The 26,314-nt window shown below is 47.1% G+C and overlaps 1 protein-coding gene across 3 annotated transcripts; it reads left to right on the forward strand.

Moving 5' to 3' along the window:
• Positions 1–25,967, forward strand: DAPK3 (death associated protein kinase 3). 3 transcript variants are annotated; one of them, XM_035120307.3, is made up of 9 exons: positions 1–140; positions 1,130–1,257; positions 9,871–10,231; positions 14,111–14,240; positions 14,791–14,839; positions 16,345–16,371; positions 17,792–17,944; positions 21,936–21,981; positions 24,060–25,967. In XM_035120307.3, exons 2-9 carry the CDS (start codon positions 1,196–1,198, stop codon positions 24,600–24,602), a joined length of 1,371 nt encoding a protein of 456 aa, XP_034976198.1. In that variant the 5' UTR covers positions 1–140; positions 1,130–1,195; the 3' UTR covers positions 24,603–25,967. The 3 variants fall into 3 exon arrangements, with proteins under 3 accessions (XP_034976198.1, XP_060131362.1, XP_060131363.1); XM_060275379.2 differs by having other exon boundaries at positions 38–140; positions 1,086–1,257; XM_060275380.2 differs by having other exon boundaries at positions 139–261.
• The last annotated feature ends 347 nt before the right edge of the window (positions 25,968–26,314 follow it).

Consider the following 26,314-nt stretch of genomic DNA (forward strand, 5'->3'; position numbering starts at 1 on the left):
TGACGTCACCTCCGCGCTTTAGCCAATGGGGAGAGCCAGAGGAGCGAGTGTTGGAATGCGGGCGGACGCGGCGCCTCGCTCTCTGTCTCTCTCGGGGACGCGCCTTCCTCGCTTCCCGGGCGCGCTCTCGCCCTCCTAAGGTGGGCGATGGGTTGGGGGGTGGGGGAGGCTGCGCTCGTTGGCAGGAGGGTTGGTTTGGTTTTTTTTTTTTTGCTTTTTAATGCTATTAAATGGGGGGTTTGGAACTGGAAATCGTGAAAGGTGCTTTTGTTTGTAGGGGGGTGCCAGATGTGCCGAAAAGGGGGCGGGGGGAAATATGCGGGGCTCTGAGACGCGAGGGGTTTGAGGCAGGGTCTCTGTGGGGCTCGTGGGAGGGGTAAGGGGTTGCTCGTGGGAAAAGGCTTTGTTAGGGAGGAGGCAGGGAAGGCGTGCGAAGGGGGAGGGGAAGGAGGGGGGAGTTTTGAGAAATATAGGGTTGGGGTGTTTTCCCCCTTAGGGGTGCGTGGGGAGGAAACGTGGGGCTGGACTAGATGTCCCCGGGTGTCCCTTCCAGCTCTGCACTTCTATGATTCTAAGAAACGGCTGGCGGAAGGGTGGTGGTTTGCGCTAGGAGGGAAGGGGTTAAGTTGTGGGGATGCTTTTGATGGGAGGGAAGGGGTTAAGTCGTGGGGATTTTGCTTTTGATATTAAGTTGTGGGGCTGCTTTTGATGGGAGGGGAAAGGGTTGTTGTGGGGCTGCTTTTGATGTTAAGTCCTGGCGATGTTTTTGAAATGGGGTTAAGTTGCAGGGACGCTTTTGGAAAGATGGGGTGCAGAGGGGGTTCTGTGGGCCTGGGAGGGAACTGGTGTGTGTGTGAATGGGGTTGTTTTTTGGGGGGGCTGGAGGAAGGTGGGGGGGAGACTACAGTTTATGGCGGGGATCTCTAGGGATGGGGGAACAGCAGGCAAGAAAGGAGTCTCAGAAGGAAGCCGCCTTGAGTTCCTGTCGGGGAAAAGGCGGGGTATAAATATAAATATTATAATAATAATAATAATAATTATTATTATTATTGCATGTGATTTTACGGCGGTTGTCCTTTCCTCAGTTGCAGGAACATTTGACTGATCTGTATCCGCCCTCTTCCCTTAGTGTTGATCCAGTGCTGGGCAGTCTGGAAATCTGGTTACGGACGCTTTTCCCAGGGGTGGGGAAGCCATGTCCACCTTCCGGCAAGAAAATGTGGAGGACTACTATGAGATGGAGGAGGAGCTGGGCAGGTGAGCTGGCTGAGCACTTTGTTGTGTGTCTGCTTGCATGTTTTGTGTGTGTGTGTGTGTGAGAGAGAGAAAGGCCAGGTTTTCCCTTCCAGCACATTGTCAACAATTGCCAGCAATCAAAAAAGACAAGAATCTCCAAAATCTTGTGTGTTCCCCAACGGTGAATTTATAGGAAGCAAGGTGTGTTTATTTGTGTATGCTAGTTTAAGTTATTCTAAAGTTATTGCTGATCAATTCGAGATGATATCACGAAACACCCATGGACTATTCTAACTTCTCCCTTGGAAAACCCAGCAACACAATGTTGATAAACAGCTTGCAGCTTCTGTAGTTCAGGTTAGTCCAAAGTGCCTTTTGCAGAGAACTCGGGGATGCCATAACAGAATGGAGGATGGACTTGTAAATTTGGAAATAATTCATAATGAATTGAAAAAAATGTTTAAAAGTACTTTTCCAAAACAACAACAACACCAGAATCCTTTTTGTTGGGGGTAATTCAGACGGAAATTCCCAGGTGTCAAAAAATGGTTATTTATGTATGCTACTACTGCGGCCTGTGTTTTGTTAGCCCCAAAATGGAAAATGGGCAAGGTCCCAGCCAAAGAAGAATTTCAACTTAAGCTGATGGAATATGCACAGCTTGCAGACCTAACATATAGAACATGGGTAGGCAACCTAAGGCCCAGGGGCCGGATTTGGCCCAATTGCCTTCTAAATCCGGCCCATGGACAGTCCGGGAATCAACGTGTTTTTACATGAGTAGAATGTGTCCTTTTATTTAAAATGCATCTCTGGGTTATTTGTGGGGCATAGGAATTTGTTTAACCCCCCCCCCAAAAAATATAGTCCGGCCCCCCATGAAGTCTGAGGGACAATGGACCGGCCCCCTCCTGAAAAACTTTGCTGACCCCTGATATAGAATAAGAGACCGAGAAGAACGTACATTTAGAGAAGATTGGGAAATGTTTATTGAATATATGGGGGGAAATCGTGTACATTTGAAAACGTGAGCAGCATTAAGATAAATTCAACTGTGTATATAAGTTTTGATGGATGCAATAATGGAATACTGAACGGCGTAGCTTTTTGTAAAATATGCAGGGACTTATGTTATGCAAAATGAACCATGGAAAGAGAAGAAGGGATAGCCGTTGTTTAAATGAATATTCTAAAATGCAAAACAGAAAGTTTAATAAGAAATTATGGAGAGTGGAGGAAACCTTCAGGACCAAAGGGGCAGCCTGCTTTGGCGCACTGAAGCCTAGGAGGCGGTTGCTGCGCTGGGGATTAAAACTTCAGACCCTGGTTCGATCTTCTGGCTATTTATTCGTGTTTGCATTCTGTGAACTTGCCTCTAACAAGCGGGTTCTGATTGCACACTAGAATTTCAGATCGCCCCGCAGCATCCCTTGCAGCGTTTCTGCATTCTTGACTTGTGCGTAAGCCACACAAACTATTTCAGGGACGTTTCCTGTCTGAGTAATTCCAGTCCGGCCAGCAGATGTGAGGCAATTCCCCCCCCCCCCCAGCCTGGGAAAAGGAAGCGAGGGTGTTGCAAGGAACTCGCCCATGTCCCGAACTCAGAATCCACAGGTGTCGCAACTTTGGTTTCAGGGGGTGATGCGAGATCCTTGCCCAATATCACAGCACCACCGTGATCTGCCGATAAACAGAATTTGGCGTCAGACCTTTGCAAAAGTGTCTGTGGCACCCCTAGGGCAGCCTCCATGTATGCTTGTTTTTGTGGAAGTAAATCCCACCAGGGTAGATAAAAATCAATGTTTTTTAAAAAACTGATTTTTTAAAATTTAAATTGGATTTTTTTAAAATTTAAATTGGATTTTTTTAAAATTTAAATTGGATTTTTAAATTTTGAAATGATTTTTTAAATAAATAAATTGGATTTTTAAAATAAAATGCTTTTGGAGGAAAAATCATTCTAAAGATGGTTTTCTATTTAAGTTACATTATAGTCCATCAGGAAATAAGGATTTGTTTTTCATGTGAGCTAAAACTCAGTCTAAGTGTTTTTTTTTAGATTGTTTAACCACATCAGTTAACAAACAGGGATACATATGCTATAACATTATTGTTTAAGTTAAAATAAATTGTTTAAATTGTTATTATTACTTTTCTCCTTCCAATAAAGCGCAGTAGAAAAGTTGTTCAAATATAAACAGTTGACTTATTAAACCTCGCAATCATTTCATAATTATCGGTTTACGTATTTCTGATAGTATAACCAAATCAGTCATTTTTTATATAACTGTAAAAAAAAAAGACTGAAAATGTATTATTCCAAAAACGAAACCTACATCTAGTTGTAAATATTAAGATGATAAGCAGCAAGAATGAGTCTTTCTGTTAAAAAAGAAGAAGAAGATTTAAATCAAGCCTTACTGAGTAGTGCAGGCATAGGCAAACTCGGTCCTCCAGATGTTTTGGGACTACAACTCCCATCATCCCTGACCACTGGTCCTGTTAGCTAGGGATGATGGGAGTTGTAGTCCCAAAACATCTGGAGGGCCAAGTTTGCCTATGCCTGGACTAGTGATTTAAATTGTTTTGATTTAAATCAAATACACCCTGAATCCCACTGATTCGTTCCTTAGTTAGGGCCCCCAGAGTTGCAAGCCTGCATTGAAAAGCGAGATCACACTTCAACTGAGCCAGAAAAATTTCCCTGCTTAGTTCTGGTGACCTTTCCTTGAGGAAGGTCTTCCCTAAACCTGCTGTTTTCCAGTGAGCTGACAGATGGGAGATGTAGTCCAAAAACATGGCAAGGATGCCAGTCTGGGGAATACCGTTTTACAAATCACTTTCAAAAACACCAGAATGATGGGAGAGAGCTCTCACGCCCAGAACTCATGGCTAATGGACAGGGCCTGGTTTAGGTTTGATGAGTCCCTAAGCTACTGAAGGTAATGGGGGCCCTTTCTATGTCCACCTGTCCTTTGTCAACAACAAATTGTCGCTGTTTTTTGTGTTGAATATATGCTTTATGGTAATTTATGGACCTAATAAGTATCTAAAGCCATTTGAACATAACAAAATACAGTGGCACCTCGACTTACGAACGACTCGACAACCGAATTTTTCGACTTACAAATGGGGCAAATGGCCGCACGCGTACAAATTTCTTGACATCCGAACGGAAACTGCGGCGGTTTTAGATAGGGTTTTTTCAACTTACGAATTTTTAGATGGGGGTGCTTCGACTTACGAATTTTTCCGTTTCCAATGTATTCCTATGGGAAATCGCGTTTCCAACGGCGCTTTTCGACAATTTTTTCGACCTACGAAGGTGCGTTCGGAACGGATTAAATTCGTAGGTCGAGGCACCACTGTATGCAGAAGGTAAAGGGACCCCTGACCATTAGGTCCAGTCGCGAACGACTCGGGTTGCAGCGCTCATCTCGCTTTATTGGCCGAGGGAGCAGGCGTACAGCTTCCGGGTCATGTGGCCAGCATGACAAAAGCCGCTTCTGGCGAAACCAGAGCAGTGCACGGAAACGCCGTTTACCTTCCCACCGGAGCGGTCCCTATTTATCTACTTGCACTTTGAGGTGCTTTCGGACTGCTAGGTTGGCAGGAGCTGGGACCGAGCAACGGGAGCTCACCCCGTCGCGGGGATTTGAACTGCCGAACTTCCATTTGGCAAGCCCTAGGCTCTGTGGTTTAGACCACAGCGCCACCCGCGTCCCCCTTTGCTGTATGTAGTTTTATTTTATTTGTTTTTTATCTTATATTTTGGAAATGTACATTCCCTTTACATTTTTTTTGCCCCCCCCCCCAGAGAATGGGGCCCTAAGGAAATCAAAACTTTAGCTGGACTATAAGAATCACTTGTAAAGTAACGAGGATTAGGGACAATTTGGAGAAATGAAAATAGTGGAGAACGTATTGATATGTAGTCTTAATTGTAATAAGGAGCCATGTTAGGGGGTGTGGGGTGGGGTGGGGAGTCACGAGATTTGGAGAATCTCACAAAATGATTATACAAATTTTCTCACTGTACATTTCTATTGACAAGAATAATAATAATAAAAATCCCCCAAAATTTTAATTTTATTTGGGATATGTTCCCCAAACAAGGCTCAACAATTTTGTCGCCCCCCCCCCCAAAAAAATAACTCAGCAACTTTGTCCAGATTTTCACTTTTGGGAATACTGTATGGCAACCCTATTTAAGATCCCGATTAGCAATCAAATCCCCCCCCCCTTTTTGGACACAATGGTGAACTGTGGACTGAGAAACCTAAGCCAATCCACTTATTTCTTCTTTTTTTAAAAAAACACACTATTGTGTGCTAAATCTGCTTGTTCTCTCCCCCTACCCCCCCCCCCCGCCCTCCACTGCCAGCCTCATTGCTATCCATCCAGATGAATTTTTGCTGATGGCCAGCAGAAATAAAACAGGTTGGGTAGCTTCTGTTCTGCTTTAGCAGCCTTTTGTTTTTGCAACTGCAACCGTATATGGAAAGCCCGGAGTCGCCAGCTTGGTTGTGTGATCTCACCTATGAAAAATGTAAATAGCTACATTTCGATGTCCCCATGCCTGTGGCTTTATTAAAACAGAGCGCAAAGAAGTTTCTCCTTCGTTAGGCCTTTCCTTGTATGGAAAGGCTCCAGAATTTGTGAGATAATGTGTGTGTGAGTGACGGACATTTTCTCCTCTTTAACAACTGGTTGTAGATTTCTCCCAGCTTTTTCACGCTCACAAAACCAGGAAGTGCTGATGGGAGTGTCAGGAATGTGCTGTGTGCTAACTGGGTCCTCTTTTGAGCCCCGGGGAAATCCACAAATATCCCCTTTCTGCAAAATGGCTCCATCAGTTTCATGGTCCTTGTCCATCTGCCTGGCTTCATAATAGAACCATTTTGTGGAACCCTCAGCCATCAGGTGTTACTGAACTACAACTCCCACCATGCCTTGCCATTGGCCACGCTACCTGGAAGGAATGGATGTTGCAATTCCGCAGCAGCTGGGAAGCCAAGAGTTCCTGCTTTAGAGTTAGCTGAAGATTTCTGTTTTCCTTGCTACGCCTGTCCCCTTGGCTCATTGCTTTTTTTAAAAAAATGTATTTATTGAAATTTTTATAACGAACAACAAAAACATACAGACTACAAAAAACCACTGCAAAATCTACAAAATACAAAAATACAAAAAAACATACAAAACAAAAACTCCAACTTATAAACCTTGTTTCTAATCTAATGACTTCCTCATTCCTCGTCTTTCTGCGCTCCTTTATAAATCGTCCTTAGTAATTTCTAAATCTTATACAAACTCTAAATTTTACTTAATACTAACTTATTTCTATACCTTTTATATCTTAATATTTAACATTCCAACTAATTCCTTTCTTTTTACTCAAGTATGACTAGCATAGCTGCCAAGTTTTCACTTTTCTCGTGAGGAAGCCTATTCAGCATAAGGGAAAATCCCTGTAAAAAAGGGATAACTTGGCAGCTATGATGACTAGTTCTATCAATACTTAATTCTCACCATTGTATTATCTACAACCTCTTTATATCTCCCTCACTTCCATAAATTCTAATCTATTGTACGCTTATTCTTCAAATAAACTTTAAATTTCTTCCAATCATCTTCTTCACTCCGATCTCGAAGTCTCCCGGTCAACTCAGACAGTTCCATATATTCTATCAACTTCTTCTGCCATTCATCCACTTGGCTCCTTGCACCCCTGCTGTCTGGGCCTGGGGTCCTTGCCTGTTGCCCATCCTTGTTGCTTTCTGGGTGAGTCCTCACCTTTATTCACCCCTCCTGTCCTGCAAAAACAGGCCAGAAGACTACTCTGGTGGTGTTTCTTTCTTCTTTGGCGATCACTCATAGCTGAGTAAGATTGTCGTCTGTCTGTCTATCATCGATCTATAATTTTTTAATTACAATTTTCTGTTTTACAGTTTAAAATACTCATTTTGCATCCTTAAGATATCAATGACTTCCCTTACAAATGAATAACCATACCCTAGGCCAGGCATAGGCAACCTTGGCTCTCCAGATGTTTTGGAACTACAACTCCCATGATCCTTAGCTAACAGGGCCAGTGGTCAGCGATCATGGGAGTTGTAGTTCCAAAACATCTGGAGCGCCAAGGTTGCCTATGCCTGCCCTAGGCCAACCCCAACCTCTCTCACCACCAAAGGAATACAGTACAAGGGAACAACAGAGAACTTGCACAAGCGACGCAAGTATATTAAGTAAAATAGAAACACTGTCACCTGACCCTAGGGTTGCCAGACTCAATAGTGGACAGGACTTCTGTGCCTTTAATTGCCCTGCTCTCTTTTGAGTCTGGAAACGTTAAAGAGAAACCAGCAGACCCTTTGTTTAATTTCCAAGCAGGGCAATTAAAGGCACAGCAGTCTTCTATTGATTCTGGAAACCCTACCTGACCCCCCCTCCCTCCCTCTACTTCTGTCCCCCTCTTTCTTCCCAATGTCTCAACAAATGAAACTGTTTTGTCAACATGTTATGAGAGACATTGCATATATTTCTGTAACTCAAGAAAACCTTTAATAAACAAACAAACAATGACTTCCCTTCTTCTCTTTCCATGATTCATTTTACATATCATAAATCCCTGCGTATTTTACACGAACTACTAAACCATTCCGTATTCCATTATTGCATCCATCATAACTCATTTACACTGTTGAATTTAACTTAATGTTGCCAGCGTTTTCAGCTGTACACCATTATTCCCCATATATTCGACAAGCGTTTTCCAATCTTCTCTAAACGTACGTTCTTCTTGTTCTATTATTCTATATGTTAGGTTAAGGCTACCATATTTTTTTTCAATGAATCCAGGGACACTTCAATGGATTTTGTATGGGGAATGATTTGTAAATACGGGGACTGTCCCCAGGAAACGGGGACGTCTGGTAACCTTACGTTAGGTCCGCAAGTTGCGCATATTCCATCGGTTGACTTTGCCATTCCTCTTTAGTTGGGACCTCACTTTTTTCCATTTTTGGGCTAATGAAATACAGGATGTGGTAGTGGCATACATAAATACAGTGGTACCTCGACTTACGAACGACTCGACAACCGAATTTTTCAACTTACGAATGGGGGTAATGGCCGCGCGCTTACAAATGGCTCGACATCCAGAAAAAACCCGTGGCGGTTTTAGATACCGGTAGGGATTTTTCGACTTACGAATTTTTAGATAGGGTTGCTTCGACTTACAAATTTTTCCGTTTTCAATGCATTCATATGGGAAATCGTGTTTCCAATGGCGTTTTTCGACTTACGTATTTTTCGACTTATGAAGGTGCCTTCGGAACGGATTAAATTCATAAGTCGAGGCACCACTGTAACCTTTTTTGACACCTGGGAATTTGTGTCTGGATTATCCCTGACAGAAAGGACTCTGGGTTTTTTGGGTAAAGTATTTTTAAACGTCTCTCCCCACCCCCCACCCCACAGTTCATTATGGAGGAAGATTGTCTTATATGAACACGGTCTTAAACAGGGAGTCCGTAAGTGACTGTGGAAGCCAATTTTGGAGCCTCCTAGTCAAGGTTCGCCCACAGAACTGTCTGGGTGTGGCAAGTGTTGCTTGGACTCGGTTTCCAGGAACACAGGAAGCTGCCCTGTGCTGAGTCACACCGTTGCTTCATCTCTAGATCAGTTCTGTCTACAATGACTGGCAGAAGCTTTCTTTCTTTCCTTCATTCCTTCCTTCCTTCCTTCCTTCTTAATTTTTTTAAAGAAACAATAAAACATAAGTTGGTCTTGGTACTATAGACCCGGCCTCCCGTCTAATCCTTATTTCAATTTTATATTAGTTATTGCCAATACACACTTTTATCAGAATTCAACTTATTCTTAATATATCTTAACACTCATGTCTAACTTGCAACTATTACTGAAATTCCTCAAACGCTGCGACAGAATTAAAACTACTGTAATTACAGCGCTGCCTCGCAAGACGAATTTAATTCGTCCCGCGAGTCGCTTCGTATAGCGGCTGGATTTGTTTGGGAGTGAGTATGTTTAGGCTGGTTGTACACAGAGGAATGGGACGCGGGTGGCGCTGTGGGTTAAACCACTGAACCTAGGGCTTGCCGATCAGAAGGTCAGCGGTTCGAATCCCCTCGACAGGGTGAGCTCCTGCTGCTAGGTCCCAGCTTCTGCCAACCTAGCAGTTCGAAAGCATGTCAAAGCGCAAGTAGATAAATAGGTACTGCTCTGGCGGGAAGGTAAAAGGCATTTCCTTGCGCTACTCTGGTTTGCCAGAAGCGGCTTAGTCATGCTGGCCACATGACGGCCCGGAAGCTGTCTGCGGACAAACGCCGGCTCCCTCGGCCTATAAAACGAGATGAGCCCCGCAACCCCAGAGTCGTCCGCGACTGGACCTAATGGTCAGGGGTCCCTTTACCTTTTTACACAGTGGAACGGTGTGAGGTTTCGGCGGTGTCGGAAAGAGGAGTCTCAGAAAAAGGGGAAGGAAGTCAAGATTTGAAATGTCAAAAGGACTGTAAAATTAGTGAAATGTATAAAGCTGAGCAGCATAAGCAAAATTTAAAAATAAAAATAAAAGAAGTCAATGTTTGCCGTCTCTCTCTCTCCCCCTCTCAGTGGCCAATTTGCGATCGTGCGCAAGTGCCGGGAGAAGAAGAGCGGCCTGGAATACGCGGCCAAGTTCATCAAGAAGCGCCGCCTGTCCTCCAGCCGCCGCGGGGTGAGCCGCGAGGAGATCGAGCGGGAGGTCGACATCCTGCGGGAGATCCAGCACCCCAACATCATCACGCTTCACGACATCTTCGAGAACAAGACGGACGTGGTCTTGATCCTGGAACTGGTCTCCGGCGGAGAGCTCTTCGATTTCCTGGCAGAGAAGGAGTCGCTGACGGAGGAGGAGGCCACGCAGTTCCTCAAGCAGATTTTGGACGGCGTCCACTACCTCCACTCCAAACGCATCGCCCACTTTGACCTCAAGGTGAGATGCTGCTCACACGATATCAGGGGTGAACGAGCAGCTCTCTTCACATAGAAGGCTAGCCACTTCAACAGTTTTATAGTCCGAGTTTTATTGCTTTTTACACAAGAAAACTCCCCACGCTCGTGAATCAAGTTGGCGTGGTGATGATGATGATGATGATAATAATTATTATTATTATTATTATTACACCCTGCTCATCTGTAATACTGTAATAATATCCCCAAACTTCGGCCCTCCAGATGTTTTTGCCTACAACTCCCATGATCCCTAGCTAACAGGACCAGTGGTCAGGGATGATGGGAATTGTAGTCCAAAACATCTGGAGGGCCGAAGTTTGGGGATGCCTGCATTAAATGCTTCCCTAAACAGGGCTTCCTTCAGATGTCTTCTAAAAGTCTGGTAGAGGTTTTTCTCTTTGACATCTGGTGGGAGGGTGTTCTTCAGGGGGGGGGCACTACCGAAAAGGCCCTCTGCCTGGTTCCCTGTAACTTGGCTTCTCGCAGCGAGGGAACCGCCAGAAGGCCCTCGGCACTGGGCCTCAGTGTCCAGGCAGAACAATGGGGGTGGAAATGTTCCTTCAGGTATACTGGACCGAGGCTGATTATCAGCTTTTTATGACCCCAGCATAAACCTCGCCAGCCCTTGCCTGCTTTACATCTCGCTTCACGTTGTTCCCTTATTTTCACGAAACGACGGGCACTGGCAGGTTCATACACAGCATCAGTGCTTGAGTTTGAACTTAACTCTTGCCCTCCCTCTGCTTGCTTGTTTTCGCTGCCAGAGTTTCTCTCCCTCTCTTTCTCCTATACGTTGGCCTCTTCTCTCTCTGCATCTATATTTCCCTCCTGCACGGGATTTTCGACTTGGCTCATGTTAGGGAATTCAGGAGGTCCCCTGACACACAAGGTCCCAAAAGGATAAGTGGCTGCTGGCCAGCAACAAATTCACCTTAAAAGAAATGTGGGGGAAAAGAATGATTAATGGGAATATATATGAATGCCCTGCACACACATTAGGATGAGTGTTCATTGTCACAGAACATACCCACAAAGAAATCAGAATGAACACTCAGCAAAGATTAGATGTAATCTAATATCTAAGGTGGCACTGTGGTCTAAACCACAGAGTCTAGGGCTTGCTGATCAGAAGGTTGGCGGTTCGAATCCCTGCAATGGGGTGAGCTCCTGTTGCTTGGTCCCAGCTCCTGCCCACCTAGCAGTTCGAAAGCACATCAAAGTGCAAGTAGATAGATAGGGACCGCTCTGGCGGGAAGGTAAACGGCGTTTCCGTGCGCTGCTCTGGTTCTTCAGAAGCAGCTTTGTCATGCTGGCCACATGACCCGGAAGCTGTCTGCGGACAAACGCTGGCTCCCTCGGCCTATAGAGCGAGATGAGTGCGCAACCCCAGAGTCGGACACGACTGGACCTGAGGGTCAGGGGCCCCTTTACCTTTACCTAATATCTAAGTAAGTTTTGCGCAAGCAAATCAGGATGAGTGCTCAATGTATAAGTAATGTGGAGGAGCTTTAGGCTAGATAAAGCACACAGTTCCTAAACCAGGCCTGGCCCCCAAGGACCAGCGCTGCTTCTTCATTCATTCCCCACAACCTGCCACTCCTTCCAAGAGACAGTCATTTCTTTGACTGCTTCAGATGTCCATAACGTTCGCTAGCTTATTGGCTGCAGCCTGAGCTCCAGATCTATGTGGGGCCACATCTATGTGGGGTACCTACGGGACCGCCTCTCCTGGTATGCCCCGCGGAGGACCTTAAGGTCCACAAACAACAATATTCTGGAGATCCCGAGCCATAAGGTGGCTAGATTGGCCTCTACTAGAGCCAGGGCCTTTTCAGCTTTGGCCCCAACTTGGTGGAACGCTCTTTCATAGGGCCCTGTGGGATTTGTCATCTGTTCCATCTGGCCTTTGGGTTGGATTCAGTCTGACCCCTGTGTTTTCCTCCCTCATGGTTTGGATTTATGGACTACTTAAAATGAGGCTGCATTTTAAATTTTAATATTGTATTTTAATCTGTATTTTCATTAATTGTTTTCTTTTCTTTTATGTCTTATTGTAATTTTATTGGTGTTAGCCGCCCTGAGCCTGGTTTTGACTGGGGAGGGCGGGGTATAAATAAAAATTTATTGTTGTTATTATTTGAAGGTGTCTCGGAAACAACAGCTAATCCAGAACGCAGTTTTTGCCAGTTTTCCTTCCGTATTCCCTTTCATTTATTCCCACTGCATCTTCTAATGTTCTTATGAGGCTGCCATCCCATACTGCTTCCAACAGTTCTCCCAGACGAGTCCAACTGGTCAACAGCCTGGAGGAGCCAGGAAGATGGTTGACCAGTTAGGCTGGTTTGGGGGGACTTTTGGGGTGTTCTTGTTGACCTTGGGATCCACAGTTTTCTGAATGCTCTTTCTGAATAAATCATGCTTATTTACTTTAGGTTATTTACACTTTTTATTGGCATTTGTCAGATGAAGCCATTTTTAACAGACTCATGGCTAACTGCATACGACTTATGGTTTGATGCCAACACAAAATGTTTCACAACCTTTCGATTAATAACCACTGGGCCCTATTCCCTGGTTATCTCCCGCTTGGACTACTGCATTGTGCTCTGCGTGGGGCTACCTTCGAAAGTGACTCCGAAACGACAGCTAATCTAAAATGCAGCTAGCTGCCAGGCTGGTGTCTGGGAGCGGCCGCTGGGACCATATAACACCGGTCCGAAAGGATCTACTACGTTGACTCACAGGATGTTTCCAAGCGCAATTCAAAGTTTTGGTGTTGACCTTTAAGGCCCTAAACGGCCTTGGCTCTGAATACCTGAAGGAGCGTCTCCACCCCCATCATTCAGCCCAGGTCCAGCTCTGAAGGCTTTTTTGCAGTTCCCTCACTGAGAGAAGTGAGGTTGCAGGGAGCCAAGCAGAGGGCCTTCTCAGTAGTGGCACCCTCCCATCAGATGTCGAGGAGATAAGTAACCATTAGGGTGATGACTTTTTTACAACCTCATTTCCCTGTATCATAATTTGATGAGCTTTCATTAAAGATCAGATAAAATCTTACTTTCAAAGAGATTTGATTAAAAAAAACCTCACGCACAAAATGATTTTAAAAATTTTATCAGTTTTTTGACCATTTTTGAAGTCACTGTAAGCAGATATAAAATTGAACCCAAGCTTTAGAGTCACATATATACAACATTATATAGGGTCATCAAACACACAAGGAAGCTTATTTTAGCTGCAGTAACAGTATAGACGCCGCTAGAGGACGATGTTTTGCTACCTCTCCTGTAGGTTCTTTTCCCAGCATGCCCGGCAGGGTCTGCTGGCTGAGTTTTGAGGTCCCCAAAAGGGTTTTTTACCTTGCCAGGTGTGGCATTTGTATACCCTATGTTGCTAAGAACACTCCCCATTGCGGAATGTGGTGTTGTGTCCAAATTTGATGCGAAATATATATAGAATTGTTAATACAATTTTATGAAATGGTAAAACGGCATACAAAAAAAATTAAAAACAGTTTGTGCGTGACCTTTTTAAATATTTCAATGGATATACCCCATTTTAGTCATTAATAGGCAAAAGTTCATCCATTTGTGCTACAGGAAATAATTTTTGAGAGAAAAAATGAAAAAGTCATCACCCTGGTAACCATACAACCTTTAGAAGACCTCTGAAGGTAGCCCTGTATTGGGAAGTTCTTAGCATTTGATGTTTCGCTTTTTTTATATTCCGTTGGAAGCCACCCAGAGTGGCGGGGGCAACTCGGTCAGATGAGCAGCTTGTAAATAATAAAACAAGATTACCCTGATCCTCTGGCTGCAGAGACTTGGGGCTCATGTGTTCTCCCAACATTTCCCCCTCCCAGCCTGAAAACATTATGCTCCTTGACAAGAACGTCCCAAGCCCTCGGATCAAGCTGATCGACTTTGGCATCGCCCACAAGATTGAAGCGGGGAACGAGTTCAAAAACATCTTCGGCACTCCTGAATTTGTAGGTATGTGTGTGAGACCAGGATGTTTGGGGAGTGCGGTGGGTGAGGGGCGAGGGGCAAGCAAGCAGGAGAAACCCTCAGCCTGGGGAGGAAGGTATGGTCTAAACCCCTGAGCCTCTTGGGCTTGCCGATTGGAAGGTCGGTGGTTCGAATCCCCGCGACGGGGTAAGCTCCTGTCGCTCTGTCCCAGCTCCTGCCCACCTAGCAGTTCGAAAGCATGCCAGGGCAAGTAGATAAATAGGTACCACTGCAGTGGGAAGATAAACGACGTTTCCATGCGCTCTGGTTTCCGTCACAGTGTCCCATTGCGCCAGAAGCGGTTTAGTCCTGCTGGCCACATGACCTGGAAAGCTGTCTGCGGACAAACGCTAGCTCCCTCGGCCTGAAAGTGAGATGAGCGCCGCAACCCCATAGTTGCCTTGGACTGGAGCCCTTTACCTATCCTCCACATACGCGGAGCCACAAAGTATTTGAGAGGCAGATGCAGGGATCCTGGTTGGTTGTGGTTCTTTGTCCTAGAAATGCTTCTTTTTTCTCATCCCTCTCTCCAAAGCTCCAGAAATAGTCAACTACGAACCTTTGGGCCTGGAGGCTGATATGTGGTGAGTAAAATAAGCTTGGCTTAGGTTTCCTGTGGAATTCAATGCTTTATTATTATTATAATATGCACAGTAACTTCGCTGTGGGAATCTCCTTCGGTGGAAGTTTTTCAATGGAGGTTGAGTGGCCATCTGTCAGGAATTATTCATCTGCGATTCCTGCAGATTAAATGAACCGGGGGGGGGGGGGCTTCCAACTCCACAGTTTCCATGGATTTTTATTTGTTTATGAACCGCTTCCCAAGGTCTGTAGCAACCGGGCCTGGGAAGAGAACTTCAGGAAAGCTCCTGGGCAGATTCTGCAAATCAGCCCTATTCCTGCCTCTGATCCCAGATGCTCTCCAGCTTTCGGAGCACCTCTGGTGGGGAACATACTCAGTGTGTTTTCTCCCCCTTTCATCACAGGAGACAACAGCTCTGTTTTTGCTTTATCTACACTGTCCCTTCCGCAATTCTTCTCCTTCCTGCTTTTTAACCCCTCTCCCTCTCTAGACGACCCTAAGCCTTCTGAACTCTTCCTCTATCCCAGGCATCCCCAAACTTCGGCCCTCCAGATGTTTTGGCCTACAATTCCCATCATCCCTGACCACTGGTCCTGTTAGCTAGGGATCATGGGAGTTGTAGGCTAGAACATCTGGAGGGCCGCAGTTTCGGGGTGCCTGCTCTATCCCCTCCTCGTGGTCCTTTGCTTGAGGCAGCCCAAGTTCCTTTCCTAGGTCTCCTCTTCCCCGCTTCTCTAATCTGTCATGGCTTATTTGTTTGTTTGTGTTATGTTGGTGCTGACCTTTAAAGCCCTTAAACGGCCTCGGCCCAGTAGACCTGAAGGAGCGTCTCCACCCCTATCGTCCAGCCCGGACCCTGAGGTCCAGCTCCGAGGGCCTTCTGGCGGTTCCCTCCCTGCAAGAAGTGAAGCTACAGGGAACCAGGCAGAGGGCCTTCTCGGTGGTGGCGCCCGCCCTGTGGAACGCCCTCCCATCAGATGTCAAGGAAATAAAGAACTATCTGACTTTTAGAAGACATCTGAATGCAGCCCTGTTTAGGGAAGTTTTTAATGTTTGATGTTTTATCGTGTTTTTAATATTCTTTTGGGAGCCTCCCAGAGTGGCTGGGGAAACCCGGCCAGATGGGTGGGGTAATAAATAATAATAATAATAATAATAATAATAATAATAATATTCTCCCTCTTTGCCCCAATCCCACTCCTCTTGCTTCTCCCTGCTGGGACCCAGAGATATTCTTAGTTGCTGACCTTTTATGCCCCCAGAGTCCTTCTCTATTGCTCATTTCTGACTGCTTATCCTCGGCTGTGTGTCGGCTTGGCTGTTGAGTCGAGTGGGGAGCACCAAGTGTTGTCGGGCCGCCACCCCCATCATCTCTAAGTTGGCTAGGGCCGAGTCTGCCAGCATTTGGAGGGGGTTGATGATCGGCCACCCCATGTGTCTGCATCTTTTGGGACATTTCGATGGTAGTCTGTTGACCCTCTTTTCCTTTTCCTTCCCTCCTTCCAGGAGCATTGGCGTAATCACCTACATCCTGTGAGTATTTCAAAACAAAATACGTTGCGCAAAGTAAAAACACCGCACTCGGAGAACAAGCATAGCTCCGCCGGTAGAGTCCGGGGCTCTTAATCTCAGGGTCTTGGGTTCGATCCCTGCGTGGGGCGAGAGATTCCTGCATTGCAGGGGGTTGGGCTAGATGACTCACGCGGCCCCCTTCCAACTTGACAAGTCTGTTCTTCTCCAGAAGGGTTGCATGTTGAGTAGTGCGATGCCTTTGGGGAAGAGGGAGGCTTAGTTTATTGTTTTAGGCGCTTAGCACATGCTGGTGGATTCAGGAACTGGGGTTCGCGGGGGGTGGAGATCTTAGCCCAGCCAGGAATCCACAGCTGTGTTTCTGGTGGTCGAAGGACACACAGCAGCTTGCTTTGGGGTCAAACAAGCCTGGGAGACCCCGAGCAGCGGATACTGTAAAGATCATAAAGATATGACAAGGGCCTTCTGGATGTGTGTTCGAATCCTGGTTATGGGTGGTGTTTTTTCACCGGAGCTTTTTAAAGAGACGTTGGCTGGCCCCCTGTCAGGGATGCTTTATCCGTCATCCCTGCCTGGCAGGGGGTTGGACTAGAGGACCTTTGGGGGTACCCTTCCAACTCTACAATTTTATGATTCTACCTCCTTATGTACTTAACCCTCCCAGACTTTTGCTAGTCTTTGATTCCAGAGTATGGTATGTTTTTCGTCAACTTGGATTCCTGCTTTAAATTAAAAAACAAAACAAAAATCTGTGGATTTTTATTGATGGTTTAAATCAGGGGTGCCCCAACTTTTTTTTAAAAAAAGAGGGCCATATTTGATGAAGTGAACATGCGTGAGGGCCGACCAAAGTTGTTGAGTTCTTTTTACAATTTTACCCCAAAGTTCCAAAGTTGCTGAGCTTTTTTTCTTTTTTAAAGGATTTTAGATTTTACCCCAGGACATATACAGTGGAACCTCGGTTTATGAACACCTCGGTTTACGAATTTTCGGTTTACGAACGCCGCGGACCCGTCTGGAATGGATTAATTCACTTTCCATTACTTTCAATGGGAAAGTCCGCTTCAGTTTATGAACAGACTTCTGGAAGCAATTACACCCATGCTTCGGGTAAAGTATGCTTCAGGTTGAGTACTCCGTGGACCCGTCTGGAATGGATTAATCCACTTTCCATTACTTTCAATGGGAAAGTTCGCTTCAGTTTATGAACGCTTCAGTTTATGAACAGACTTCCGGAACCAATTGTGTTCATAAACCGAGGTACCACTGTACTGCCATGGGGGCCAGATTAAATGGACCGGCGGGCTGGATTGGGCCCTGAAACAGACTTTGGACATGCCTGGTTTAAATTGTTTGGTTAGTTGTTACAAAATGCCTAAATGAAGGCCTTTCTTCTTCTTTTTTTACCCTTTCACCCTCACAGCTTAAGTGGCGCCTCTCCGTTCTTGGGTGAAACAAAGCAAGAAACCTTGACCAACATTTCTGCCGTGAACTATGACTTCGACGAGGAGTACTTCAGCAACACCAGCGAACTGGCAAAGGACTTCATTCGGCGGCTGCTTGTCAAGGATCCCAAGTACGAGACTCGGGTGATGGGTTATGTGTGTCTTTGTGTGTGAGGGGGAGAGGCAAGAGGGCAGGAACAAGATTATTTCACTTAATAGCGTTTCTATCCAGCTCTTCAGTCCAAACCTCCAAGGAAGGAGTATCCAGAACCTCTTGAGGGAGACAGTGATGTTGCCTAACAGCTCTTGCCGTCAGAAGTTCTTCTTTAATGTTTAGTAAAAACAAACTACAGTCATACCTCGGGTTACAGCCGCTTCAGGTTGTGTCTTTTCGGGTAATAATAATAACAGAAAAATGAAATAAATCTATTAAACATTATCTATTAAAATATATTAAAATAATTATTAAACATTAAAAGCCTCCCTAAACAGGGCTGCCTTCTAAAAATCTGGTAGCTGTTTTTCTCTTTGACATCTGATGGGAGGGCGTTCCACAGGGCAGGCGCCACCACCGAGAAGGCCCTCTGCCTGGTTCCCTGCAACTTGGCTTCTCGCAGTGAGGGAACCGCCAGAAGGCCCTCGGTACTGGACCTCAGTGTCCGTTGCGCTCCGCGCTGAACCTGGAAGTACCGGAATTGGTTACTTCCGGGTTTCAACACGAGCACACATGCAGAAACACTAAATCCTGCTTTGCGCATGCGCAGAAGTTCCGAATCGCAACCCGGCGTGTGCAGGTGTGGGTTGCAAACGCTGTGGGTTGCAAACGTGCCTCCCGCACGGATCACATCACAACCCGAGCGTCCACTGTAGTTGTTTTTTTTAAAAAAAATGTAAATAAAATACATCAGAACAAATTTATAAAGTCCCCAACTCTTTTACCCCCTTTCTGTAATTTTTATTAAATTTTCTGTTTTACATTTTAGAACATTCATTTAAACAGCCTTAAAATATCAATGGCTTCCCTTCTTCTCTTTCCATGGTTCATTCTCTTTCGTGGTTCACGGTTCCTTCGTCTCCAATGTTCAAAAAAACCACTTGACCGATTGAGGTGAAATTTTGACACAACATCACATGCGAATGTCCGAAGGCTATAGGAAAGTTTGCTAAGACAAATGGCACACCTGTGCCAGTTAAAACCCCAAAAACCCTGTGTTTCAAAACATACCACTTGTCACGGTCCGGTCGGCGGGCGGTTGAAGCCCTGACTGGGGACGTCAGGACCAGAGGCAAGATGGTGATGTAGAAGCAGGAACAGGTGCAGGTCTGAGGGTCCAGCAGCAGGCAGTCGCAGGGTCAAGGAGCAAGGCAGAGGCAAAGGTCTGGGAGTCGAGGAGCAAGGCGTCGGCAAGGCAAAGGTCCAAGGGTTGAGGAGCAAGGCGAAGGATCAAGGAACAGGAGGCCAGATGCAACAAGGCAGGGATAGCGTTGCTGTGGCAAAGAGCTGAAGGGAAATGCTGAGCTTTTATCCCTCCCAGCTCCTGCCACCAGGTGCAGTGAGGTATCAAGTGGCCTCACCTGAGTGACCACTCCTTGCCTCTCCAGCACAAGCTGAGGCCTCACCTGAGTGGCCACTCCTTGCTTCTCCAGCAAAAGCTGAGGCAGGCCCCAGTCCTGCAAAGCACTACAGGCCCCAGAGCCTGACTCCTGCCCATACTCCTGACACCACTCAGACGAAAATGCATGCTGGGAAAAGAACCAGGTTGCAAACCAGTGCCCTCTAGCAGCGGCTACACTGGTACTGCACCTATAAAACCTTCCCTCTCAACAGCACCTCGGCTCCCGTTTACATACTAGGCCGAAGCCTTTATAGACTAGGCCGAATGGAGGTACTGACTCGCCTGGGTGGGGGTTGGGGGGAGGAGGGGACGGGATAGGTCAGAACACGGCGGGACCAGTCACAGGGATGAGCCGGGGGTGAGGGGAAGAGGGGATACGTCATGGGTCGGGACAGGTCCTTCTAATATCAGTGGAAACAGTTGGTCTTGGCGAGTATCAACCACTTTCAATTTTAACCTGAAGATTGCCACTCGTCCAGTTTTAATTTTGGGAACTGCACCAGATCTCTTTGCCAGGCCGGACGTTCGTAAACGACAACAGTGGGAGAAATGGGTGTTTTCCTGAGGCAAATATACATTTTCCCGTTGACCTACATTTGTTCAAGGCCTGAGAGGAAGTAGAATAAATTAGGCGGCATGAGACACCTATGCACAAAACCTGTTTAGCTTGTATTTGCTCGCGCATTGCCGCCTCGTGCAGCTTCTAAAAGCATAGAACACGGGCAGGGAACTTTTTCAGCCTAGTGCTTGAATCTTCCCCTACCCAGCTGGTCAACATTGGCAGATGGGCTGGGCCACCACCTGCCAGTCACCTGACGTCATGATGTCAGGTGACTGACAGGTGGGCTGTCAAAGATGACATGTGGTGGTGGTGGTGGGCGCTTTGCTAGTGGGAACGTGCTGAGAAAGCAGGACTTTCCAGCAGGACTGACTTTTAAACCTTATCAACAGAGCGGCTCAATCCTGCTCCCTGCAGGAGGCTGTTTCTCCAGAACAGCCCCTGCAGCAGATTGACAGGTGAATGCGGTTTTGGGGAAATGGCCTCATGGGCCAAATTGGACCCCCTGGCAGGTTGAGGTTGTCCTCCACCCATGATCTATAATGCCACAGAATCGTGAGTTCGAGCCCCACATTGATGACTTTGATGACCCTCAAGGTCTCTTCCAACTCTGCAAATCTAAGATTCTATAAAGCATTGTAAAGGAAGTCGCTTCTTGCATGACCCCCTAGGATATTCTCCTGCAGAAGCACCTGTTATAAGAATTTTAAGGTCTCCAATATAGAATAAATATTCATAAATGCACACATATCTAAATATATAAACCATGTGTCTGAAATAGCATGGGAGAGCAATCCTGAAGCCATTTTGACTCTCCCAATGACCTCAAATATTCCTCTGCAGTAAGGGAGGCAAATGGGGAAAGCCTTCCCATTATCTTTTGCTTACAAATCCTGTCTTAAGGGCATATTTATTTGTGTATGAATCAGTTGACCCTGTGACCTGGACTAAAGTATTAACCATCACAAAAGAATGGCCAGGCTGCCCAGGTAATGCATTCAGTGACCATTATCAGGTATCCTGGTAGGCAGGATTTCTGCTGCAGACAGCCTCCTCCTGTGATGTATGTATGATGCTTCGGGGTGGTGTTCTTGGGCTACAGCAGGCATGTCAAACCTGCTTCCCCAGGTTCCCATCTTCCCCAACCACTGGTCCTGCTAGCTAGGGATCATGGGAGTTGTAGGCCAAAACATCTGGAGGGCCGCAGGTTTGACATGCCTGGGCTACAGGGTGGGAAGTTTCAAAAGTCTATATAGGGGCTTGCACACCATTGTTCGGGGTTCTCCCTCTTGTGTGTGATGAGTGGGGGACCCTGTTGCAACAGTTTAATAAAGATCAGGCTTACTAGCCGCTTTGCTTCTCAATATGGTTGGCCTCTGTCATTTTCTTCTGCCGATGGGGAACCCACTTAAGGAGTCTATACGGGTTCTGGAATACCCCATAAGGGAAAGGGAGCAGTGTTTTCTTATAAAATGCCTTCGAAGAGGAAATGAGCAGGGTGAGTTTCCACAGGGCTTGTATTGGGCAGAATTGCGGTGCTTCGCGTCCCTGGCGTGTTTTTTTTTTTTCGAGAGCGAGATGCTTAATCATTACCCCTATCTGGAGGGCTGTCACAGGGAAGCTGGTCTTCAAGCTTGGCAGGACCCAAATCAACAGACTCAAGTGACGAAAGATGAGATCCTGACTAAACACCAGGAAGAACTTTCTGATGGCAAGAGCTGTCTGAGAGTGGAACGGACTTCCGTGGAAGGTGCTGGGCTCTCCTTCTTTTAAGCAGAAGTTGCGTGGCTATCTGCTAGGGATTCTTTCGCTATGATTCCTGCATTGCAAAGGGGGTTAGAATAACAGAACCATTTAGTCGCAAGGGGCAGGGGACCCTCAGGTCCAACTCCACAGTGCTAATGATTTCACGAACAGAACTGACCTCTACTCCTCGTCCCGTTTCAGGAAGCGTATGACGATTGACCAGAGCCTGGAGCACCCATGGATTAAGGTAAAAACCGAGGTGTTTCAGAATGTTGGCTTGCGGTTCCTAAGCTTATTTTTCACCCAGTCTTGAAGCAGGTAGGCTTCCAGATTTGTACGATCAGTAAGCAAAGCCTTCTTCTTCTTCTTTGGCGTTCCCTCGTAGCCGAGTAAGATTGTCTTCCAGAAACATAGTTTTAACGATAAGTCCGTAAGTGACTGTGGAGGCCAATTCTGAATCCACATGTCCTTCCACAGTGGGGACATAGGCTTCCGGGTAGGAGTCGAGCCTGGGGAGGGTTTGCCAAGCGTGCCTTCCTCTTAGCACCTTTCTCCCTTGCGTTCTGAGTTCGAGCATCTTCAAAGCCCAGGGCACCTCTGGTAAAGTCTGTTCTCCAACTGGAGCGCTCGCATGCCAGTGATTCCTAATCCACCCAGAAGGGGGTGTTGAGGAGGGCGGGATGGAGAGAAGATGGGAGCCAGCAAGTTCAATACAATATCGCCCAGTAAGCGGCCTTCACTGCTAGACGGTGCCACTGGGGAAGGACGAACTGGTGGAAGGGGTTGGAGCACTGGGCTTGGCGGTGGTGGCAGAAGGGCACATTCACCTTGACAAGCTCACCCTGACTGTGACCTGCAGGTTCAAAATGGATTCCAGAATCCTCCTCACTCACTTTGTCTTTTGTTTTGAACTGGTGGCTGCAAGGTGACTGGAGGGGAGGTCCAGGAGGGGTCCGCGATGCTTCCCCTCCCCTCCCCTTTTGTTAGGTTATATGTAAACAGAATTTAAAAGAAAGAAAGAAACTTTTGGTCTCAGAAAAAAGGATGGTATTAAGAATTAAGAATTTATTATTTATACCCATCCATCTGGCTGGGTTTTATCCATCCACTCTGGGCAGCTCCCAACAGAATATTAAAAACACGCGAAAACATCAAACATTAAAACTTTTCCTAAACAGGGCTGCCTTCAGATGTCTTCTAAAAGTCAGATTGTTGTTTATCTCTTTGACATCTGATAGGAGAGCATTCAACAGGGCAGGCGCCACCACCGAGAAGGCCTTTTGCCTGGTTCCCTGTAACCTTACTTCTCGCAGGGAGGGAACCGCCCAGAAGGCCCTTGGAGCTGGACCTCAGTGTCCGGGCTGGACAATGGGAGTGGAGACACTCCTTCAGGTATACTGGGCCTAGGCCATTTAGGGCTTCAAAGGTCAGCACCAACACTTTGAATTGTGTTCGGAAAAGTTCTGCGAGCCAATGTAGGTCTTTCAGGACCGGTGTTGTGTGGCCTTGGCGGCCGCTCCCACTCACCAGTCTAGCTGCCGCAATCTGGATTAGTTGTAGTTTCCAGGTCACCTTCAAAGGTAGCCCCATGTAGAGCGCATTGCAGTAGTCTAAGCCAGTGTTTCTCAACCAGTGTGCCTCCAGATGTTTTGGGACTACAACTCCCATCATCCCTAGCTAGCAAGACCAGTGGTCAGGAATGATGGGAGTTGTAGTCCCAAAACATCTGGAGGCACACTGGTTGAGAAACACTGGTCTAAGCGGGAGATAACCAGATCATGCCCCACTCTGGCGAGACAGTCCATGGGCAGGGAGGGTCTCAGCCTGCGTACCAGATGGAGCTGGTAGACAGCTGCCCTGGACACAGAATTGACCTGCACCTCCATGGACAGTTGTGAGTCCAAAATGACTCCCATGCTGTGCACCTGGTCCTTCAGGGGCACAGTGACCCCATTCAGGACCAGGGAGTCCTCCACACCCACCTGCCCCCTGTCCCCCAAGAACAGTCCGTCCATCCTCCAACCGCCTCCAGACACTCACACAAGACATTCGCCGCCTTCACTGGTTCCAATTTAAGACACAGGTAGAGCTGGGTATCGTCTGCATACTGATGAACCCTCAGCCCAAACCCCAAGTAAACAGACGTGTAAAGATTTAAAAGAAAGGAACTTTTAGTCCCAGATAAAAAGGATGGGTAGAGTTGCCAAGTGGGGAGGTACCCTGTGGGTCCTCTAGACTGACCCCCTGGAATGGGAGTGGCGGGTGGGAAAGAGACGCAAGCGCACAGGCCTCTTTTCTGAGCTTCTCCCTGCCGACCCTTTGCAGGTGATCAAGCGCCGCAACGTCCGCAACGAGGACAACGGCAAGAAGCCCGAGCGCCGTCGCCTCAAGACGACCCGCCTGAAGGAGTACACCATCAAGTCCCACTCAAGCATGCCCCCCAACAACACCTACGTCAACTTCGAGCGCTTCTCCAAGGTCATGGAGGAGGTGGCGGCGGCCGAGGAGGGCCTCCGCGAGCTTCAGCGGAGCAAAAAGTCCTTCCGCGAGGACATCGAGGCCCTGCGCTCCATCTACGAGGAGAAGGAGCTGTGGTACAAGGAGGAGAACGAGGCCGTCGGCCAGGACCTGCGGCAGATCCGGCAGGAGATGCAGAAGACTGAGGCCCTCAAGCGCCAGGCGCAGGAGGAGGCCAGGAGCGCCTCGCTGGCGGCCAACGGGCTGAAGCGACGCTACCGGAAACTCGAGAACCGCTACGAGGCCCTCGCCAAGCAGCTGGCCTCCGAGATGAAGTTTGTGCAAGAGCTGGTGCACTCCATCGAGCTGGAGAAGCTGCAGGGCGGGGAAGGGGACTGCGGGATCCGCTAGCGCCCTTCCCTCCTGGGGCAGGGTGAGGAGACGGGAGCAGATCCGTCTCGGCTGTGGGTTCGAGGGCTGCTCCCCCCGCCCAGCATCCCAACGACCCGTTGATCTATGGCTCCTTATTTCATAATTGGTGTGACATGCTTCCTGGACTTCGTATCCCATGATGCAGCGCTCCTGCCAGGACCCAGCATGGCGGGCGACATCCCTGCTGGCTTGGAACTTGTAGCCTGAAGGTGGAACTTTGTGATTCTTTAAATATCCCATCTTGCCCGGGACTTTTCGTTCTGCCCTTTTTTGGCCCGAGGATGCGCCGACTTTCTTGAGGGTTTGAAGAGAGCAGGACGTCGGTGTTCTCTCCCACGATTGAGGTACCAACAGCAAACTTTGAAACCCGAAAGTCTAGTTTCCGTTCGCTCGCTGGGCTTCTGAGTGCGGAGAGACGGCTGCCGAGGCAGCCCTGGGAGATTATGGTCCAGATGTGATGTGCGAGAGAAGGGGTTTTGCCTTGCTAAATCAGCCATTCCAGGGCATCGCATGACACTCCATTACCCTGTGAAGTCTATTCTGCTAGGGACCTCGTAGCAGGTTCTCTGGGACCAAGGCTGCATTTACAAACCACATGAGTTGGGTTCTGGATATTGGAGGAAGCTTCACTTCACAAATATCAGGGTGTCTCTGGGTTGTGGACAGCGAAAAGTAGGTTATGAGAACTTCCCTCCCTAAAGGCCAGTGTTTGTAGTAACAAACACCTGCCTAGGCGGGACATCCAAACATTTTAAATCTTTTAACAGGATCTGCCTCTTTTATCCTTTTATCGTTTCGAAGTAGCCTCCTGGGACAATTTCTTTACTACTACTATTCTTTTTATCAAGAAGCAATCTTTGCTTTTAAAATAATAACAATAATAATCACAGGATTCTTGGTTTGGGGTCATGTTTAGGAGGAGGTGATTAGGGTAACAACAATTCCAGCTTCTCTTACCAGCCGAAGCTCTCGTGCTCTGGGAATTTCAGCTATAAACTGTGAATCGTGTGTGTCCTTGTTAAGAAATCACACGCTTAGGACTGGTGTAGCTACGTGCAGGGCTGTGTCTGGACTCCTCCAGGTGTCTTTTGTATTGAACATTTATTATGATTTGTGCTCAGGATGCTGCTGGGGCGGTCACACACAAGTCCTGCTTTCAGCGCTGTTTTGTAACTGCAAAGGTTCTGGGGGTGGTCACACCGCTTCGTCCCCAGTCGGGGCGCATCCTGTAACCTCCTGTTGAAACCCTGTAATGTTTCGTTCTGCAAATGTTGTGCTTCAGCAAGCATGTGGTGCAGCTTTGGGGAAGCATTGCAGAGCCACCAATAAAACAGAATCAACCCACCTTGGCGCACTGTTACTTTGTCTAGAACCCCTCTGTAGAATGCAACTGCTGCAAAATGCGCATTGGAGGTGAGGTGGCTTAGTGTTGACAGAGTCCATACGCCTTATTTTGGAGCCCTGCAGCCTCAAAAGTCAAGTATGGCGCTCCTTGTGCTCTGAGGTTCTCTGCTAACTCGCGGGGGGTAGCATTCCTTTCTTCGGAATAATAATAATAATAATAATTTATTATTTATACCCCGCCCATCTGGCTGGGTTTCCCCAGCCACTCTGGGCGGCTTCCAACAGAAAAATAAAACACAATAATCTATTAAACATTAAAAGCCTCCCTGAACAGGGCTGCCTTCAGA

This window comes from Zootoca vivipara, chromosome 6 (genome assembly GCF_965207765.1).
Source record: "Zootoca vivipara chromosome 6, rZooViv2.hap1.1, whole genome shotgun sequence".
Classification (NCBI taxonomy): Eukaryota; Metazoa; Chordata; class Lepidosauria; order Squamata; family Lacertidae; genus Zootoca; species Zootoca vivipara.

Coding starts and splice junctions, on each gene's coding strand:
- DAPK3 (XM_035120307.3), top strand. CDS start 1,196: ATGTCCACCTTCCGGCAAGAAAATGTGGAGGACTACTATGAGATGGAG. Junction 10,232..14,110: donor TCGCCCACTTTGACCTCAAG/GTGAGATGCTGC, acceptor TCCCCCTCCCAG/CCTGAAAACATTATGCTCCT. Junction 17,945..21,935: donor CTGCTTGTCAAGGATCCCAA/GTACGAGACTCG, acceptor GTCCCGTTTCAG/GAAGCGTATGACGATTGACC.